Source organism: Ostrea edulis, chromosome 4 (genome assembly GCF_947568905.1).
Source record: "Ostrea edulis chromosome 4, xbOstEdul1.1, whole genome shotgun sequence".
Lineage (NCBI taxonomy): Eukaryota > Metazoa > Mollusca > Bivalvia > Ostreida > Ostreidae > Ostrea > Ostrea edulis.
This window is the reverse complement of record NC_079167.1, coordinates 85384441-85405030: the sequence shown is the minus strand read 5'-3', so window position 1 is coordinate 85405030 and position 20590 is coordinate 85384441. Positions and strand designations below refer to the sequence as shown.

Here is a 20590-nt window from a genome sequence, read left to right as displayed (position 1 = left end):
GATTTCTTTTTACAAGCAAAAAATTCAATGCATGCATCATCTACTTCCTGGTCATACCAAAGATTACCGTTAACATCATGATGTATTTTTTCATGATTATTTCTTGTGACAACATTTTTTGATTTCTAGTGATGAAATTTTATGATTAGGTGTGGTAGCTATGACTATGATTTTTTCTAATGACAGTTTATGATTTCTAGTAATGAAATTTTATGATTAAGTGTGGTAGCTACGACTATGATTTTTTCTAATGACAGTTTATGATTTCTAGTAATGAAATTTTATGATTAAGTGTGGTAGCTACGACTATGATTTTTTCTAATGACAGTTTATGATTTCTAGTAATGAAATTTTATGATTAGGTGTGGTAGCTATGACTATGATTATTTCTAATGACAGTTTATGATTTCTAGTGATGAAATTTTATGATTAGGTGTGGTAGCTATGACTATGATTATTTCTAATGACAGTTTATGATTTCTAGTGATGAAATTTTATGATTAGGTGTGGTAGCTATGACTATGACTACGATTTTTTCTAATGACAGTTTATGATTTCTAGTGATGAAATTTTATGATTAGGTGTGGTAGCTATGACTATGATTATTTCTAATGACAGTTTATGATTTCTAGTGATGAAATTTTATGATTAAGTGTGGTAGCTACGACTATGATTTTTTCTAATGACAGTTTATGATTTCTAGTAATGAAATTTTATGATTAGGTGTGGTAGCTATGACTATGATTATTTCTAATGACAGTTTATGATTTCTAGTGATGAAATTTTATGATTAGGTGTGGTAGCTATGACTATGATTATTTCTAATGACAGTTTATGATTTCTAGTGATGAAATTTTATGATTAGGTGTGGTAGCTATGACTATGACTACGATTTTTTCTAATGACAGTTTATGATTTCTAGTGATGAAATTTTATGATTAGGTGTGGTAGCTATGACTATGATTATTTCTAATGACAGTTTATGATTTCTAGTGATGAAATTTTATGATTAAGTGTGGTAGCTATGACTATGACTATGATTTTTTCTAATGACAGTTTATGATTTCTAGAAGTGAAGAGTCAACATAACCTTGATGGTTTTGTAGATTCTGTCACAGAGAAAGGAGAAGAATCCGTTGTTTGAATTGCAGTGATTGATCAAAGTTTGTCTTGGCAAGTGTACACCAGAGGCCTGCAAACAAAAAATGTCCGAAATCAACAATAAAGCATCAGTCATCATAGCGACAACACATTAGTCTGTTAACAATAAAGCATCAGTCGTCACAGCGACGACACATCAGTCTGTTAAATTTATTGGATTAGTGTCGGTATTGTACCTGAATTGGAAGAAGCCAGTCCCATTTTGTGGCTGTTCTGGATTTCAGTCTCAGAAGCTGAACTGCTCGAACAAATATTTTACTTTCATGAAATGGTAATAAGCATATCATAAAAGCATCCATGTTGTAAACATCAATGTCAAACCTACAACAAACACAAAATGATTATCATAATAAATAACATTCTAATCAATGTCAAACCTACAATTAATGTCACACAATGATAATAATACAAACATCCAATGTAGATCAACCACTCGAGAGCTTTATGTGCCGGTTTGAGCATGTTACCTATAGATCAACCACTCGAGAGCTTTATGTGCCAGTTTGAGCATGTTACCAATAAATCAACCACTCCAGGCTCCGGGATCATGAAACTGTCTTAAACTTTAAGATTGTCTAGTTAAATCAATAAAGTTGCACTTAAATCTTAAGACTAGTCTTAAAGTGGATCACAAAAAGATCACTTAGACTTAAGATTGGTATTTTGTCTTAAATTTTAAGACTGCCTTGGAGCTGTCTTAACTTTCTAAGACTATCGCTAAGTTCGTTCAAAATGGCCGCGCTGGTTGCATTTTTGAGGCGAGTAAGAGAAAATTAACGTGATGTCCGTCGTTGAAGATGTCTGTCACTACCATGAAGCGGACAAATCATTTATTTAAGAAACAATAGACTGTTGGTAGATCGAAAACAGGATCTTGACGTTGAACATCATATAATGAAAAAAAAAATTGTTTTTCTTTAAGCAGAGTATTGACATAAAAAGTTTGTTTACAGGAAAAGAAGTCAAATCCATGTAATCGAAAAGTAACACCGCTAGCCCAGAAAAATTGAGAGCGGGCGTTTTCAAATATATAGGCATAAATATGACCTTATGTGATCAAAATATCGCAGGATTGATCGCCCGATTGTCTGTTTCACTGCCTGATCGTAGTTCGTAAAGTAGATGTAAATGTGAAAGTAGCACGTACACATATGACCGTTTCACTAAAAAGTTACGACTACAAAAGTACATGTATTTACCTGACTGAGTTTGTTGACAATGTGGAAGAAGAAAACAATCATTACTTGCAGTCTGCATTTGCACACGAATAATGTGCAGTCTGAGACCGAATTTGAAATTAATTAGAGTTATCCTTCTTTGCTACATGTACGCACACAGTCGACAAAATAAATAAAGGCATTGAATTTAATAAAATTATCGCTTCAATCACTCTTACATTTCCACTTTCATTCATTACTACTTTTAGAAAGAGGGAGGTGACGGGGTCAATACATCTTTGTATGCACATGTATGTAATAACGAAAATAAGTTTCTTTTTAATAAAAGGGGGGTTGTTGGTACATGTATGTGCCTGCGTCAGCATTAGTGATCATAAACTAGACGTTTTAGACACTGACTATGTTGTTTAAGTCATTTATTTTTTATATCTTTTTGTTACCTCTGCGCAAAAGAGTTCCTTGTTGCTACAGCAATTTAAGATTCTAGACTTAGACTTAAGTTAAGACAATCTTAGTTAAGATTTGCTTAAGTTCGTTTTGTGATCCATTTAAGTCAGCAATCTTAGCTAAGTTCAAATCTTAATTTAAAGTCAAAATTTTGACTTAACTTTAAGATAGTTTCATGATCCCGGAGCCTGAGCTTTATGTGCCAGTTTGAGCATGTTACCTATAAATCAACCACTCCAGAGCTTTATGTGCCGGTTTGAGCAGACAGTATGGAGACAACCTCTGAAGGAAGGATTCAATTGTCTCGTCAATCTGTGCATTAATCTCAGTTGTTTGTATGCTTCTTTGGAAGGACATAGTGGATTCCCCAAATAAACTTTCCTGAAACTCATCAAACACCGGATCAAGAGCCTGCAACTCTGCTATTCCATTTGTACCTGGTGGTGAATAAGGGAAAAGAAAGTTAAAGAATCATCACGGATTTAACAACTCTCTTTGAACAACTGGTACAAATTTTTATTGAAATGCACTAAGTTTGTATTAAAACAACAATGACTTTCAAGATGTGTTAAGTTTCTTTCTCATGCCAGACAAGGCAAACAAAAACAGTCATAAAAGGCAGATAGTAGGGAATTTACATATTCCTCTGATCTCATCTTAACGGTAACACTGTAAACATATTAACAATGATAAAGAAAAACCACTGATTGTCCTCCTTACAAACATGTCATAACACAGATGAAGGATACCTAGTGCATAAATGGCCTCTTTATCCAGTGCTGCTGCCTCCTTGGGGTCAAACAAAAGAGATTTCCTCCTTTTATCCTCACTATACACGGCTCGAATATGCGGCACCGCCAACCGCTCCAACTGCTTGGCTAACGACGTCATGATTCTGAAAAGAATAAATATATATATGAAAACTTACTACCTAAAAAGAGCTTTATTCAATATACCTAAAATATCTATGTTACCTGTACTGAAATTTTATACATGTAGAATTGTTTGTGTGTGAATATATTTGAGTGGGCGGTGAATGTGAATATGTTTGAGTGGGCGGTGAATGTGAATATGTTTGAGTGGGCGGTGAATGTGAATATGTTTGAGTGGGCGGTGAATGTGAATATGTTTGAGTGGGCGGTGAATGTGAATATGTTTGAGTGGGTGGTGAATGTAAATATGTTTGAGTGGGTGGTGAATGTGAATATGTTTGAGTGGGCGATGAATGTGAATATGTTTGAGTGGGCGGTGAATGTGAATATGCTTGAGTGGGCGGTGAATATGAAATGTAAAATTCCATTGGGATATCACATGAAGTTATTTGATAATATATGCAAATTTTTTCAATGGAAAAATGCAAATAAAAAAAAATATATTGTCAGTATTTTTAACTGTTATATCAGTCTGCGAAATTAGCGGTAGTCTGAACGCCCGCGGCCAGTGATTTTCCTGTCTGACTTGTAAAATCCGCTTGGCAACAAGTCCGACTTGCTTGTAAAAAAAAATTACCCGTCGGAGTTTTAATTTGACAATCGGAAGTAAATAAATATTATGCGCATGCTCAAGTAATAGAATTAGAAAAACTCGCCCTGAACAAAGTAATTCGTCCCATCAATTACGCATCTTCACTCGGTCTGTTCCAGATTTGTCTTGAAAATTATTCAGATTCCGCATGCGTATAATTTACTTTCATTTTCAACGACTTTCATTATTCTTTTTTTTTTCTTCGGGCAAGTGAAATTTAGTTCGGGCATGTGGATTTCCTGAAAGTGGTTGTCCGAATGGCTTGTGGTTTGCAAATCTTAATATCATTGACTGTTATATGGTTGCACATCTCCTGCCACCAATTTTCTAGATAATTATGCTGATCTGTTTGATTTTTAAGTTTTCTTGTCAGATAATAATTTTCTTCACCAGGATCTTGATATCATGCTAGAAAGGCATTAACTGCTGTCCACTTGTCAACATAATTTTTGGATAATTTAATATCTGACAAGTCCACATAAAGATATGACAAGTCAGTCCACATAAAGATATGACAAAAGTGAACACAACATCTGGTAGTTAACATAGAGACTTGAAAAATTTCTGACAAGTCAACATAATTTTCTAAAAAGTTCACTTGATTAAATCCTGTTGACTTGTCAGACAATTTTATCTACTTTTCAGGTGTTTTTTGTCCTGTCAGAATATTATGTTGCCTTGTCATATGTTGCGTTGACTTGATAGATTGTCAACTTGTCAAAAGATTAGTCACTTTGTCACATCTTTATGTTGTCGTACCAGTTTTGACTTCTCAAAAAATCATAGCGGGTCAAGTCATATTTCTTTTTGAATCAGCAAAACAATAAACAATATCTTGTACCACCAATCAGGGCAGATCACTATCACAACTGTAAATCTACATAAAGGAAATGGATTTAATTAATACAAGTTTATAACTTGTTTTCGAATCCTATCGCAATTTATTGTCAGTGCTCCCACTGGACCAGAATTCCCTTTCGCCACTTTTTCTGGGAGTGGCGCGGCACAAATAATCACATGCTTTACAATTATTTCCATCATATTATATATTATTTTATTCATTACACTTATTTTAACATTTTGAATCAGTTACATTACTTAATCATATCCAGCTACCATACCTATAAACACTTCTTTCTGAAATGATAAGAAGTTGATTTGTTTGATAAATTCTATTATGGAAATCAAAAATCAGATAATAAATCATCTAAATATAAACTTCATGATGCTACACCCCTCAGTGAAAACATTGTGTACATTGGCCGAAATGCAGATGTCACAAAACATCAAGCCCAATTTAGAGTCGTATCTCTATTCCCTATTAAATTTCCGTTTTTGTATGGAAGATTTTGCAATTTGGACAGAATCAGATGTTTGAGCAGGTGGGGTTGACTGTAAAGCCAAACATAGATTTTTTTTTTTTTATTTTAGACTGACTAGGGTCAGAAGCTACAAGTTTACTGTCAAAATAGAATGGGGTGCATAGTCTTATCAGATTAGCATTTTTATACTGTTGTTAACCGAACTTCAAAGAAAATTATTTATTAAAATTGCTATGTCCATATCAATGGTGACCGACCGCATTGTTTATGAAATATTCGAACTAAAATCAAACACATCAAAATCTTGTAATCAACGAGTTTGGCCGCAAAAACAAACAATTGATGTATTCATATATGCATTTTACACAATAATACGGCCAATTTAATTACCGGTCGGTTCTCTGGTTAATGTGGAGATGATAACACGATAATGAATGACTTTAAATGTTAAACAATTGACCACAGCAGGGTAAACAGCTGTCGATATACTTTATTACATAATCACCGACTTTTTTGCAGCCATAAATTACCTGAGGCTGTGACCAGCTCTGTGTGCACTGGAGCGACGCGAGATTTCCGGTCGCACGCGTTGACTGAATAAACAGATTTTGACTGCATAAACAAACAGGCGATAATGTGTCACTGACAAAGGATTAAAAATACAATTTATTGCAAAAAGGGATTTTCGCCACTTTCAATTTTTTTCCGCCATTTTTGAAAAAAATTCGCCATTGGCGAAAATGGCTAAGCCCAGCTCGAGCACTGTTTATTGTACCTCTGTTGTAAATCACCTTTGTTCAATGTACTGCATGTACCTGTTCATATTGCAAAAAAATAATGTTTACACAAAATACTATACATATAAACTTTAAAAATGTGTCGCCAACATGGTGAAAGTTCCAGTATAGTATGTGTGATGGAGAATAAGTTTCATCTAAATATCACATTACAATGATAAAAGTCACCAGATTAACAGATTTCAATCATTGTAAAAATGAATTCTTTATACAGATCCTTTCTATCATTTAAATACATGTACATTGTATCTGGTATTGTGTTTTATGATCTGATGCAAGTCAACTGATGCAGTCTGATTGCACTACATTCCTCCCCATTATTTGTCTTCGTGTCCTAAAACAATCATGTTCTTCCCTTGCACACATTTTCATCTTTCAGTCTTTGGGGTGGGTTTATGACACCAAATGTACCAGGAATTGAGGGAGATATTCCCAACTGACCAGACTGGGATTCATTCTGGATCCATTGAATATCCAGTACAATGGTCTACCAAAGGGATTTAGGCTTAATGTATCTAACTCTCCCTCCCCAACATGGCTTAAAAGTAACTTTTTATGTCACCAGTCCAGCCGGATTATGAGGTATAATTTCAACCACTCCGCAGAAAAATTTACTCACCCAAGTTTTCCAGAAATAAGCATATTTCACTATCAATGTTATCAAAATGAAATAATAATGGAATTTAGTTAAATTGATTAAAAAGATGCCTCAGACAATATTGTAACACATATGTGAGATTTATACATGTATTTGCTAATCGGGTTCGTCTGATATCTACAGAGGAATGCCAAATGAGTGTTCAAGATTCCACAAATATGTTTTCCAAAATTACATTTAGGAAAATTGACTAGTCCCATCAGACTGACTGTTGCAAATGTCAATCAGTCCGCCAGACGGGCATACGTTAATTTCGAGCCCTGCCTAACAGCTACAACGTAAAACATATCGTCCAAGAATTCTACACATAGATATGGAAAATTAATTTCATCATTTGATAAGTGGGTGGCAGAAATTGAATTTATGACACGTTGGGATCGAACACTTCCCCAATAACAAGATTTTCTGCTAAAATCCATTATCCCTCTTTAGTGAGAGAGTAAACATGACCATAAACAGGTGTTTTTGCGGTTTTCTTGAAAATAATGGAAAATTCTGTGCAATGCTGAATTGTCTCTATAAAATTGTGAACAGAGTCAAGAAATTTCAAATCAACATTGCAGTTAGTATCAGACATTTGCAGTCTATGCGAAATTTTATTTGACCACACAGGTCATTCGGTCCTGTGTAATCAATGAACACCGAACCAAATTTTTTCAGACCGAAAAACCTAATGTAAAAAAGTGAAACACGTGAAACTGCAAAACCAAGGAAATCTTATTATACTAGTAATACTACAGAGTTCTTGAAAAGTGTCGGTAATGTCGGATTATCCCATAAAAGTAGTAAATGTCTGACACAAGTTACTTAATTGTCGGTCCTGATGGCCGATAAAAGATCGGGATCAAAGTCCGTTTTTTACCGGGAAAAATGGCGGCCATGTGGCCCATAAATTTTCAAACCGATGCTAAATCCAGCAAGACATTGAAACGTAAACGTGAGGAATCTGTTGTGAGAACTACGAGGAGAAAAGAAACCGGGAATCTGGGAGACAATGGCTTTTGTTTGATGCGGTTTTACCTATTGCTAGGTGACACCATCTGCTCAAAGTCGCGAGACCAACTACACCTGGGCCAAAGTGAGAGAGAGGAATTTAAACAATTGCAGAGGAAGATGAGAAAGAAGTTGAGAGGAATAGACAGGATAGAAAGAAAAGTGGAGGATGAGAGAGAAGTGGAGGATGGGACAGAAGTGGAGGATGAGAGAGAAATGGAGCAAAAAAGTGACTTGGTGAATTGAGGAAGATTCAGAGTGTGAGGAAGATGCGAAAGGGTATGAAAGGAGAATTTATGAACGTATAGCTGAGATGGAGATTGAATACAATAACACATGTAGTTGATTATAAATAAAATTTATAAAAGCCTCAAAAGCAATGCATTTTTTTTCTGGACTGACAAAATTTTGTTTGGGCTGACACTATTTCTAACAGTATCGGACCAAATGTCTGACACTTTAAAAGAAATTTTAAGAACTCTGATACTATACCAGGGATCCCTCCCGCATAATACTTTAGATGGTACATGCGGTTTTAATCATATTCATTTACGTATTTGGATTTGTGGGATATTTTTTACTTATAGAGGGTTACATAAAATCCATAAAAGCACGTAAATCTTATTTTCTTAGTCATATAAAATCACTCTTCGATTTAAAACACGAATTGTACGTTTCCTATCTTTGTTTATTTGCTAAACACCGACGCTGAATATGACGTCACAATGCACTGTTTACATCAGTTGCAAAGCGTTTCCCGCGTTCAATGAATAGGCGGATCAAAAATGTTTAAAGTTAGAATACGTACTTTGATTGAGCTCTGTCCTCACACGTTAGGTGCTAATATTTCGGGATGTTTTTTGTCCTGTTATGGATCTAAATACTAATGCCAATATTTTTTGCTTCGAACTCAAACACGGTCATGCCGTAAGACATATTAACATTACAAACATTTAAATGACTCCGCGTCAAAATAGTAAAGCTCAAAACCGGACACTGAGACATCAGACATACTGGTACGGTGTAAAAAATGACGCATTGGACCTTAAAGGACATATCTCATGTTTTCAAAGTATACAATATTACATGCATTATGTTTTCTTTATGCTTAATATAGTAATTAATTCTAATAGTTCGTTCGCCGAAATTTTGCGATAATTAACCACAATACAGACTTAAATCTAAGCCCCGATTTCAAAAAGTCAAGTTAATTAGGTAGGTTGTCACGTGGTACAATGACGTCACATGCGCCCTTCGGATTGTGAAAATACTGCGAGATATTATTAAAAACTCAACTTTTAGGGGCCTAATTAATTTACCATGGGCAACATTTAAATCGATGTTGATAAATTGTCCGAGTTTTATATGTGTTCGCCACCAGTGCACACATATAACGATGTAAATACCCAAATATAGCGAGTAAAGCGTGTATGAAATCGGCAAAATTGTGAGTAAATAATGTTTATATGGGTAGCTGTCTACAAACTGTTTGGGGATGTTATTCCTTTATACATCTGTAATTGGCGCTGTTTTTCTAAAATAAACAGTGCAATCATTATTTATTTTTGGATTAGACAAATTATGATACGTTAAATTGTTGACAACTAGCCCTATGCCAAGCTATTGTCACGCGTGCATTTCGGAAAGAAAGAAAAAGACAACACACACACAAATCAATAAAAATATTCAAATTTAAAGTGGTTATCACATTATTTTATTTTGATAAAGCAATCTTATTACTATTTTTGAATTGTGATCTGCACGTCTTTAGGAAGTACGAAGTGGGAGCACGGCGTTATAGCCTACTGACGCACTCAAGATGCTACGAGTTCAATAAGGAAATAATTTTATAATTCAATTTAAAGTTAGGAAATACAATATTCTATTATTTGTATGATTAAAAGTTCAATTATTTTGTATCTTTATTTTTTGTTGTAAATCTACCAGTTGGTAGAAGTTACATTGTATTGTCGATATATGTTGTTACAAGGTGAAGGTCAGTTGATCCGAGTGTGTATTGAATTTGAAGAGCAAAACATAATGTATGCTATAGGCCTACCAGTGCTTATAGCTTCCATATATCCATTTTCTCGCAGTTTATCAGGGTCTCTGTCCAGGCGGTGTTTGAAAAGGTGACTGGGTGTGTTTTTTAAGGTAAAGTTCTTGCTCCAACAACAAAATTATCCACATCTTTTTTCTCGTACCTTCCTTCGAAAAATTGAAAAATACTCAATCTAAATCCTTTCTACCGACAACTAGTACACCCGAGCACGGCACAAAACATCTTAATGCATTATTATTTAGAAGCCGTTAACGTGACAATTGGTTTTTTGTCGATTAAATCTAATCTGTTTATGAAATGGCTAATAGATGTTTTCAAACCCGAGGGCGCATATGACGTCACACAAAATGGCGCGTAAACTTGCGAAAGAAAATATGCATATCGCAAGATTTGAATTTCATCGCTTTCAAACTCGAAAACTACGCAAAATATTTCATTTAAAACACATTTAAAGTAGTTTTAGGCATAAAAAGAGTTAATTTTGCTGAAAAAATGAAAAAGTTTAGAAACATGCGTTGTGTCCTTTAAGCACTGCACATCGGTCAGGTCCGACGTCTTTCACATAGACTGCATTTGAGCACTTTTTCTAATTCTTTTCACATGAAACACAAAGAGATGTACTTCACGGGTGTTTTTCTTGGTTGCATGGGATATATTTACTCTCTCCAAAGAGGGATAATTGAGTTTTAGTGAGAAGATCTTATTGTAGGGGAAGTGTTCCCATCCTGTATGATACAGACTGAAGAACTATCTTCCAATTTACGATGTGGCGGTCAGACGGGTTCGATCACTGGTGGTCAGATAGTTCAGTTGGCAGAACACCTGATTGGAGATTATAGAGGCCCAGGTTCAAATCCTAGTCTGGGCCGTTGCATTTTCTCCCTGTTACATTTCGTGCCGTAAACCAGCCCCTGGAACTTTTTTTCCTCTCCCTTCTTGTTACAACATACTGTGTTAAATCTACACAACAGTATATAATCTGTACTAATAAAACAGTATACTAAATATTGTTCAGGGATTTTGATTATTGCTATATCATCATTAAAGAAAGGAGAAATTAATAGTCTTACATTGCACTCTCTTGCACGTGTTTCGCTCAAATTTCATGCTGGAAATTTTGTTCGCCCAATAAAAGAGAGAGTAAAAATATTTAGAAATCCGGATTATTCTAACTTCTTCGTGTTATAAAGATATCTCATAGTACACAGGCATGTGTTTAATCATATGTACAGCCTTTACATCTATTTGTCATAACGTGAAAATATGAATTTTCTAAGTATGAAAAAACGTATGAAAATAGAATCTGTACAACTTAATCAATATCTGTGAGGCCAGACAAGATGGCAGAAGACGGAGAGATCGACATCGAAGGAGATTTTGAATTTAAGTTAGAGTGAGTTAAAAGCAGAGTTTATATAAAATTTTAGTTTCTCGTGTAATCTAGAGATTGTTTATTCAGTTTTGTTGTGGAAGGTTTCCGTGTCTGTATTTAAAACATACTAAGTGATTTGAATTTAGAGTGAACTTTGTTCTGTGTTTATAATCTACACTAAAGAAAAAGAAAAAAGTTATCAAAATGATAAATCGTTTTTGATTTATTTTTTGAATAGATGTTGTCTGCAACTGTATATCATGTAATCAGGTGTGTGATAGGTACATCTATCTCTTCATGATAGTTCTACCTATCGCTCTACAATAAGAAATAGTAACAGTCAAGCCATGCAGATTCCATCATGTAGAACCACAGACAGGAAAGAATCTTTTTATCTAAGTACCATCAAAGAATAGAATATCTTGCATACCTCAACTGTGCTTGCACCAAGTCTTGATTCCTTCAAGGCTCTGCTTCAAAACCATTAGGCAAATCTAAGACTGTTCTTTTTAACCGTAGATACTTTTTCTTAATGTTTTACAAAATTTTAACTTGCGCACACACTAACATGGCAGAATAGTCAACCTGACGATGGAGGCCACTAACTGGTAGAAGTACCTGTTCATGCTAAGCTAGATTTACCTCTTTATGATCGTTAGATCCACCTGTTCATGGGATGACAACTTACTTTTAAAGTTTATTTCAATTGAATTCCCATAATTTGTTACTATTAAGAATATTTTACTGTAGAAACACTGTAGTGGATATAAAAATACGTCTTCTGAGTGATTTGTTCCCTCTCTTATGATAAGGATATGAATTGATTAGGCTAAATGGAATACTGTAAATTCCTAAATATACGTGAGGAATTTATTCGCTTAATTTCATGAGAAACATCACTCGCGAAAAAATATTTCTCGCTTTTAATTTTATATTGCTAAAATACATGCAAAAACACTTGATCAACAGAGCACTCATGAATTTATGTTCTCGCGATTTGACACCCATGAGTCATTTTGCGATAATAAGTACTCGCGTAAAATAAGGAATCTACAGTATCACGAATTCTGTTATAATCTACTGAACATTTAGAGTGATCATGAAAATATGGTTAGGAAGATATTTAGTGTTCAAACACCAGGGAGGTAGAAAAGACTCCATTGTCAGACATATCAAACATTGATGTTAATCCAATGGCCAATGTAAAAATGAATTATCATTTAAAATATAAAAAAAAAACTGTTCAAAGGTTACAGTTACTCTCTTTCATCCCTGTGTAGTGGATATGTTTGATGCATTTATAGTGTATTATAAAACAATCATCATGCCAGTATTGCTCTTTTATTCACGTGATACATTGATTTATTGACAGTGTGGACACTGACATATATGATGAGCTTCCCTCTAAAAGTGCCAACCTGCTACCAGAGTACACAAATCCAGCATGGATGCTGGAGCAGGTTTGTAGACAAAATATGTACATTACAATTTGTTTAAATTTGTGTCAGTTGAACAGGGATTTGGTTGGAAGTGAAATGTAAATTTCTAATGTTTATGTAGGCTTTTTTTTTTATTATTATTATTTGCTTCCATATTTATGAAAGTAAGATTATGCAGTTAATTTCATAATATAAACAAGACGATCCTGGTATATATGAAATTTTATGCCCATACCATAAAATGGCCTGAGCATGTAGCGTTACCCTTTTTTGTCATGCATTACTACTGTCATTCCTTAAGTTTTACAGAATTTTTATTGCTCTGTTTGCAGATACTTTAAAATTGGTTTATTATTGATGAGTTACAAATCAGAATTATTTCATTCTGATAGACCCACTCTCTGTGGAATTCTGGCATGTGGGCTTTCAAAATTTCGTAGAGTTCAGGTTTGGACATGTTGAAGAGGTGTTTTGTTTTTTGTTTAAAGATGTTGAGCTGATTATTGGTGTGTATATGTTTGAAGTGTAACAAATCAAGAAGTTTGGCTTGGATTGACCTTGTATATTGATAAGTTACAGATCGACCTTGTATATTGATAAGTTACTGATTGACCTTGTATATTGATAAGTTACAGATTGACCTTGTATATTGATAAGTTACAGATTGACCTTGTATATTGATAAGTTACAGATCGACCCTGTATATTGATAAGTTACAGATTGACCTTGTATATTGATAAGTTACAGATTGTAGTATAAGAGATATTTGTCACTTGAATTACTTTCAGCATGGTTATGGTCCTTGGGCTTTGATAATTTCAAACATGTATACAGATGCTGACCTGATTATTGTGTTGAAACACAAATCAAACTTGACTATTTAGGTTTGTTCTAACTGACGTGATACTTGATTGGCTGTAAACCATTTGACTTGGTCACCATGTGGGAGGCATTCGTGTCGTTTGGACACGTCTAGTTTTGTTAAAATCTGAATTTTTATGTTGGATTACTCGGAAATGAATTTTGGTTTACAGGGTTGGACTATGGACACATTTGATGAGAAATCAAAAGCAACAATTGAAAAAATGTTACAAGAGGAGCAGTATCCTTATCTGTTAATTCTACATGTAGATATTATACAGATTTACACTTAGTTAATTCAACACGTAGATATTACACAGATTTACACTTAGTTAATTCAATATGTAGATATTATACAGATTTATACTTAGTTAATTCAATATGTAGATATTATACAGATTTACACTTAGTTAATTTTACACGTAGATATTTTACAGATTTACACTTAGTTAATTCAATATGTAGATATTATACAGATTTACACTTAGTTAATTCAATATGTAGATATTATACAGATTTACACTTTAATAGTTAATTCAACATGTAGATATTACACAGATTTACACTAAGGTAAATTTAACATGTGGAAAATACAAAATTACACTTAGTTATTTACACTTACATGTAGTTAATTCAAATGTAAATGTAGTATAGATTTACACATAGTTATTTACACTTACATATAGTTAATTTAGCATGTAAATGCAGTATTGATATACACATAGTTATTTACACTTACATGTAGTTAATTTAGCATGTAAATGTAGTATAGATTTACACATAGTTATTTACATTTACATGTAGTTAATTCAGCATGTAAATGTAGTATAGATTACACCTAAATCATACATGTAATTAATCTAACATGTAAATGTAACATAGATTTACACTTAGTTATTTACACTTCCTTGTTAGTTTCTTTTGTGAATGAACAAGTTCCCTAACTCAGATATAAGCTATTACACTAATGGTAAGGGAAGCCCCCGTCGAGGGAAGACGCCACGACTTTTGTCTAGGAAGCCACCGATACAGAAACAGCCCTGGACAGAGGAGGAAAAAGTCATGTTCGAAAAATACCTGGTACAGATAAAAATCCTTGTTTTAACAGTACTTTGTTAATGGGGACAGTTCCTGGAGTAAAAAAAAATGTGGAGATAGCTCGATCACTTCTACTACAGCTTTGTGGGGGTAACATTAAACCAATACACAGTTATATTATATTCTGTGAAGAGTAACATTAAATCAATACACAATAATATTGTATTCTGTGAAGAGTAACATTAAATCAATACACAATGATATTGTATTCTGTGAAGAGTAACATTAAATCAATACACAATAATATTGTATTCTGTGAAGAGCAACATTAAATCAATACACAATATTATTGTATTCTGTGAAGAGTAGCATTAAATCAATACACAGTTTTATTATATTGTAATAGTATATTAAACTTATCTTCTACTTTTTACTTTTATAGGAAGTGTTTGGGAGAAGCTGGTCAAAAATAGCTGAACTCATGCCAAACAGGACGAGTCTGCAGGTCAAGAACTATGGTCAGCAGTACTTCAACAGGAAAGTAGGTGTCACTAGACTGTAACAGGTCACATGATTAGGAAACAGTACAAACCTCAGACAGCTAGATTCACTAACACAGTGTGTTAAAATTTGCTGTACTCCTAACTGTAATTCTAAATTAGATACCGTAAAGATCAACAGAGGTTAAATAGAGGAGCAGGTACAGTTTCACAGTCATCTGGTCCAGAAAATGGATGATTTCAGTAGGAGTCCCAAAATGTGGCATTCAGATAAAGAATGTATGAGCAAACCCAAAATACGTCTAATTAAAAATCACTTTGTGTTAAATGACAGGAGTGTGAAGTTGGCATAAAATTGCAGACGGGCCAAAATCAATGAAAAGAAATCATCAATTCAGGGGGATTTCCTTTCAGAAAACATACAGCTCATGCGTCGAGCAAATTCATATTCAAATATATTTTTCATCTTCTATTGACACACAATATATATTTAATTTCATTTTGCTTGACAGATGGGCACACTTTTTCCTAAGCAATAATCTGGATGAAATTGAACAGTTATCAAGTTCTTTTTGAAAAAAGACGCGAAAAAGTGTATTTTATGACGTAATAATGCTATCAAATAAGCAACAACTTTGATTTAAGTTGAGATAGTATACTTTGCATATATTTAACTTACTTTTGACAGAGATTAAGCTGTATTCAAGAAATGATTAAAACAGAGAAACTTTTTGGGCCTTTTCATGTACACAATCGTACCTTGTTCTTTGCTATTTAATTATTAAACAGAATGAAAGTAATTTTTTCTCATTTTATATAATATAAAGTAAGTTTGGGCAGTTTACGCCATTTTATAAACTGCGTGTATCGTATAAAATGAAAAAAATTTACTTTCATTCCTTTTAATTTCTGTCATGCATTTTTATGCTCCTGAGATCGAAGATCGGGGGCATATTGTTTTTGTCCTGTCATTCTGTCTTAAACTTTAACCTTGCTAATAACTTTTGAACAGTAAGTGCTAGAGCTTTGATATTTCACATGATTAATCTTTGTGACAAGACCTTTCCGTGGGAACCAACATTTTTTACCCTGTGACTTTGACCTTGGAGTTTGACCTACTTTTTGAAAATTTTGACATTGCTAATAACGTTTGAACAGTAAGTGCTAGAGCTTTGATATTTCACACGAGTATTCTTTGTAACAAGACCTTTCCATGGGTACTAAACCTTTTGACCTTGGCATTTGACCTACTTTTAAAGAATTTGACATTGGTCATAACTTCTAAATGGTAAATATTAGAGCTTTCATCTTGCACATGAGCATTTCTTGTGACAAGATCTTTCTACTGGTACCATAAATATTTGTCCTTGTGACCTTGGCCATCTTTGGAATTGGCCATTATTGAGGGCATTTGTGTTTCACAAACACATCTTATTTCATTTTTATTTAAGGCAAAAGAGGATGCCAAGAGTGTTGATTCAGATTTGAGTAGTCCCCCTGCATCTTCAACATCTGGCAGTAAGGACAGTCCTGTTGGAGATGTTTTATCTCTTGTCACCACGGCTCAAACAACCGTCACCACCGTAACCAAGCCCAGGAATTCATCCCCAAGGAAGAAAAGCATGCTGGAGAAAATGCTAATAAATAATGGCACCAAGTACAAAGAAAAAAACAAACTACTGGTTGGTCCCCAACTCTTCCAGAAAATGCAAAAGACGAAATCTGATCCTTCGGGTAAAAAGCGAGAAGCAGAATGGAAGGAGGATGTTGGAGCTTCATCCAGTAGACCTGTTGTGGGTAAACAGAGGAAGACAGAAAACCCGGAGGAAGCACAGGGCCAGGTGCTGGTAGTCATTAATTCTGCTCCTCCGAAGCTTGTCTCCAAAACAGAGTCATTGATCCCACCTCCCACAGGAAGTTTGCTGGTGACAGCGCCATCTAGTGTGGGAATAGGTCAGCTTAGTCCCTCGCTTGAATCTCGTCTACAGCAGTCGACAGGAGTCATTGAGAATCTGGATAGATTCTGTGCCGTGGCGGACATTGTCACAGAAGATGAGGATGAAGATGGAGAGATTGATATTGAAAATGAGGATGAGGAAAATCCTATCCTAAAATCGAGATCAGCCTCCCCCAATTCAGTGTATGAACAGTTGATCCGCGCCGCCAATCTCAGCAAACCTGCAGAAAGAGCCAGGAGCAAGGAGATAGATGTCAGGGAGAAATCTCCAGAAGTTGAACAAATTCAGGTCAAGGCTGTCTCGGACCACAGTGTTGAAAAAGAGATTGAAGTGATTCAGAAGATGGAGAACGAGATATGGAAATTCAACAGGCCAAAATCAAGTGAGTACCTGTTCTTACGGAAAACAATGCTGTTCAACACACTGGGGTTTAGTACATGCTGTTGTTAGTTGTATAAAGATGATCTTCTTTCACAGTTAACAGTTTGATGTTGTGGAGTGGAGGTCTGTAAGATGATTTTCTTTCACAGTTAACAGTTTGGTGTTGTGGAGTGGAGAGATTATGGATTTTCCTGTTCCTACACAGGAAGCTAATGTTGATCAGGGCATCATCACGGAAGAGGAACGCCGCATTCATGCAGATTTCTTTGATGGACGCCCTTCTAAAACTCCAGAGCGCTATTCAAGAATTAGAAATTACATTTTGGAGGCTTGGTTAGTACATTAAATGTACTGTATTTAGGAGTTTTCAACATGGATTTTTATTATAATTTTATTTTATGTAGAATGATTTATACAGATCAGCAGCTTTATACTGTTGTTAAATTGTGATGACTCAATTTTCATGAAATATATAGCTAGCCCAATCTGATGAAATGCATGTATTTTTTAAGGTTAACTTTTTTGGTTTGAGAAGAATAACATGTTTGTGGGGACTTGATTTTGTAGTTTAATTGCCATTCTCTATTAAAGAGTTAAGTTCCCTTCCCCCAAATACCATCACCCCTTAACCCTCCCCAAATTACCCTCACCCCCCCCCCCCCAAAGTTACCATCACACCCTCACACCTACCCAAGAATTACCCTACCCTCCTTCCAAATTACCACATCCTTAACCCCACCCAAAAACTACGATTACACCCTCTCTCCCTCCAAAAATTACCCCCCCCCAAATTATCAGCATCACACCCTAACCCAACCCCCCAAAAAACTTACTATCACTCCCTTACTCCCAACCCAAAAATTACCATCACCCCCCTCAACCCCCCACCCAAAAATTACTCTCACACCCTGTCCCCCCCAAAAAAACACAATTATCATCACACCCTCCCCCCACCCAAATATTACCATCATTCCCTACACACATACACACACACCTAAATTAATATCATACCCTCACCCCTCCTAAATTACCACACACCCCAAATTACCATTTCACCCTCATTCCCTGAATTGCCATGACACCCTCACCCACCCCTAAATTACCATCACACCCTCACCCCTTCCCAAATTACCATCACACCCATAACACACACACACCCCCATAACACCCCCCCCCCCCAAATGACTATCACACCATCATCCCCTCACCTACCCCCTCCAAAAAAAATTACCACCACACCCTCACCCCCACCTAAAAGTTTATGATTGTATGGTACATGTATACAAGATGTTTCAATATACAGAATCCATATCCCTAAATATACATTTCTTTCAAACTGTATAATTTGTCAATCCAGCAATCTACAGAAATTTGCCCGGTGCTCTCTGCATGTTTTAGAATGTATAATTTGTCAATCCAGCAATCCACAGGGCCCGGTGCACACTGCATGTTTTAGAATGTATAATTTGTCAATCCAGCAATCCACAGGGCCCGGTGCACACTGCATGTTTTAGAATGTATAATTTGTCAATCCAGCAATCCACAGGGCCCGGTGCTCACTGCATGTTTTAGAATGTATAATTTGTCAATCCAGCAATCCACAGGGCCCGGTGCACACTGCATGTTTTAGAATGTATAATTTGTCAATCCAGCAATCCACAGGGCCCGGTGCTCACTGCATGTTTTAGAATGTATAATTTGTCAATCCAGCAATCCACAGGGCCCGGTGCACACTGCATGTTTTAGAATGTATAATTTGTCAATCCAGCAATCCACAGGGCCCGGTGCTCACTGCATGTTTTAGAATGTATAATTTGTCAATCCAGCAATCCACAGGGCCCGGTGCACACTGCATGTTTCAGACTCCCTCACTTCAAAGTCTGCTATTTTCAGGAAAAAATGGAAACCAGGATATCTGAACAAAACGTGTGTGAGGCCAGGTCTGAAGAACTGTGGTGATGTTAATTGCATTGGAAGAATCCACTCTTACCTGGAATGTATAGGAGCCATTAATTTCAGTTGTGGTGAGATCTGTTGTTCTCTATATTTCTGTTTTACTCTCTGAGTGATGATTCTTCAAGATCCATTCTTTCAAAATAGGTGATTATGAAATATTCTAAATTTGTCTCTCAGTAAAAAGAATTTAAAATGAACTGATATGTTTTGAGTTTTGTTATATCTCCACCACCAGAACAAGCCTCGTACAACCAGACGTCCAAACCTGGATTGCTTCTATCCAAGGAGCGAGCCACACGTGAAGCCATTGTCAAGCTGAGTTTCTCCAAGTCCGAGTCCATGGTACGTGAGAGAAATTTTTGACGGGATGTTCTAGGTCTCTTTCATGATACAGTGCGATATCTAATTGGAGTCATAAAAATCAATATCTTTAATTGTCCTTCTGCAATTGTTGGTAAGACAATTAAATATCCATTTCAGAATTTATGGCCTAATGTAATCAAATGTTTCAAATTTCAATAGAATTTGAGCAAAAATTATTTCGAAATTATTTCCTCAACTAAAGGTGTTTCTTCAGTGAGAAAAATTGTAAAATATAACAACTGATTGATTAATACCACTGTACAGTAGAAGTACTCGACACAAAGGTCACTAACAGAATGTGTGTGGGGTCACGTAGAATCAAAATTCTCCACAGCTTTTTTAGAAATGAGTCTTAATCCCATCAGGTTAAGAATTCCATGACATTTGACCAAAAATTGGGAAAGTCACATTGTTAGTGGAAGGTTTTTTTAATTGGGAATGGGGCTGAATTTTGGTCCTACATAAGGCAGTGGAAAATCCTGAAACACCAAGGTCATGAATGTTCGATTGAGCAATACTGAATACAATGGTCACTAATGGCCAGGATATGTGATTCATAGAACTCGAGATGTAAGAATGT

At 35.2% G+C, this 20590-nt stretch overlaps 2 protein-coding genes across 2 annotated transcripts in view; one reads left to right on the top strand and one right to left on the bottom strand.

Annotated features, from left to right (window-relative positions):
* LOC125669529 (HEAT repeat-containing protein 1-like) overlaps positions 1-11270 on the bottom strand; it is a 41704-nt gene extending 30434 nt beyond the window's left edge. Inside the window, exons 1-5 of the mRNA XM_056164051.1 lie at positions 11213-11270; positions 3536-3681; positions 3007-3223; positions 1338-1482; positions 1091-1192 (exon numbers count right to left, since the gene is read on the bottom strand). Coding sequence (XP_056020026.1) covers positions 1091-1192; positions 1338-1482; positions 3007-3223; positions 3536-3677 — 606 coding nt within the window. The 5' untranslated portion in view covers positions 3678-3681; positions 11213-11270. The remainder of the gene's footprint in view (positions 1-1090; positions 1193-1337; positions 1483-3006; positions 3224-3535; positions 3682-11212) is intronic.
* A 143-nt stretch (positions 11271-11413) lies between these two features.
* Positions 11414-20590, top strand: part of LOC125670824 (deubiquitinase MYSM1-like) — an 18710-nt gene continuing 9533 nt past the window's right edge. The window contains exons 1-9 of the mRNA XM_056164050.1: positions 11414-11535; positions 12887-12974; positions 13988-14055; positions 14771-14894; positions 15295-15393; positions 16804-17692; positions 17841-18024; positions 19585-19715; positions 19883-19989. Of these exons, the coding sequence (XP_056020025.1) occupies positions 11483-11535; positions 12887-12974; positions 13988-14055; positions 14771-14894; positions 15295-15393; positions 16804-17692; positions 17841-18024; positions 19585-19715; positions 19883-19989 (1743 nt within the window). The 5' untranslated portion in view covers positions 11414-11482. The remainder of the gene's footprint in view (positions 11536-12886; positions 12975-13987; positions 14056-14770; positions 14895-15294; positions 15394-16803; positions 17693-17840; positions 18025-19584; positions 19716-19882; positions 19990-20590) is intronic.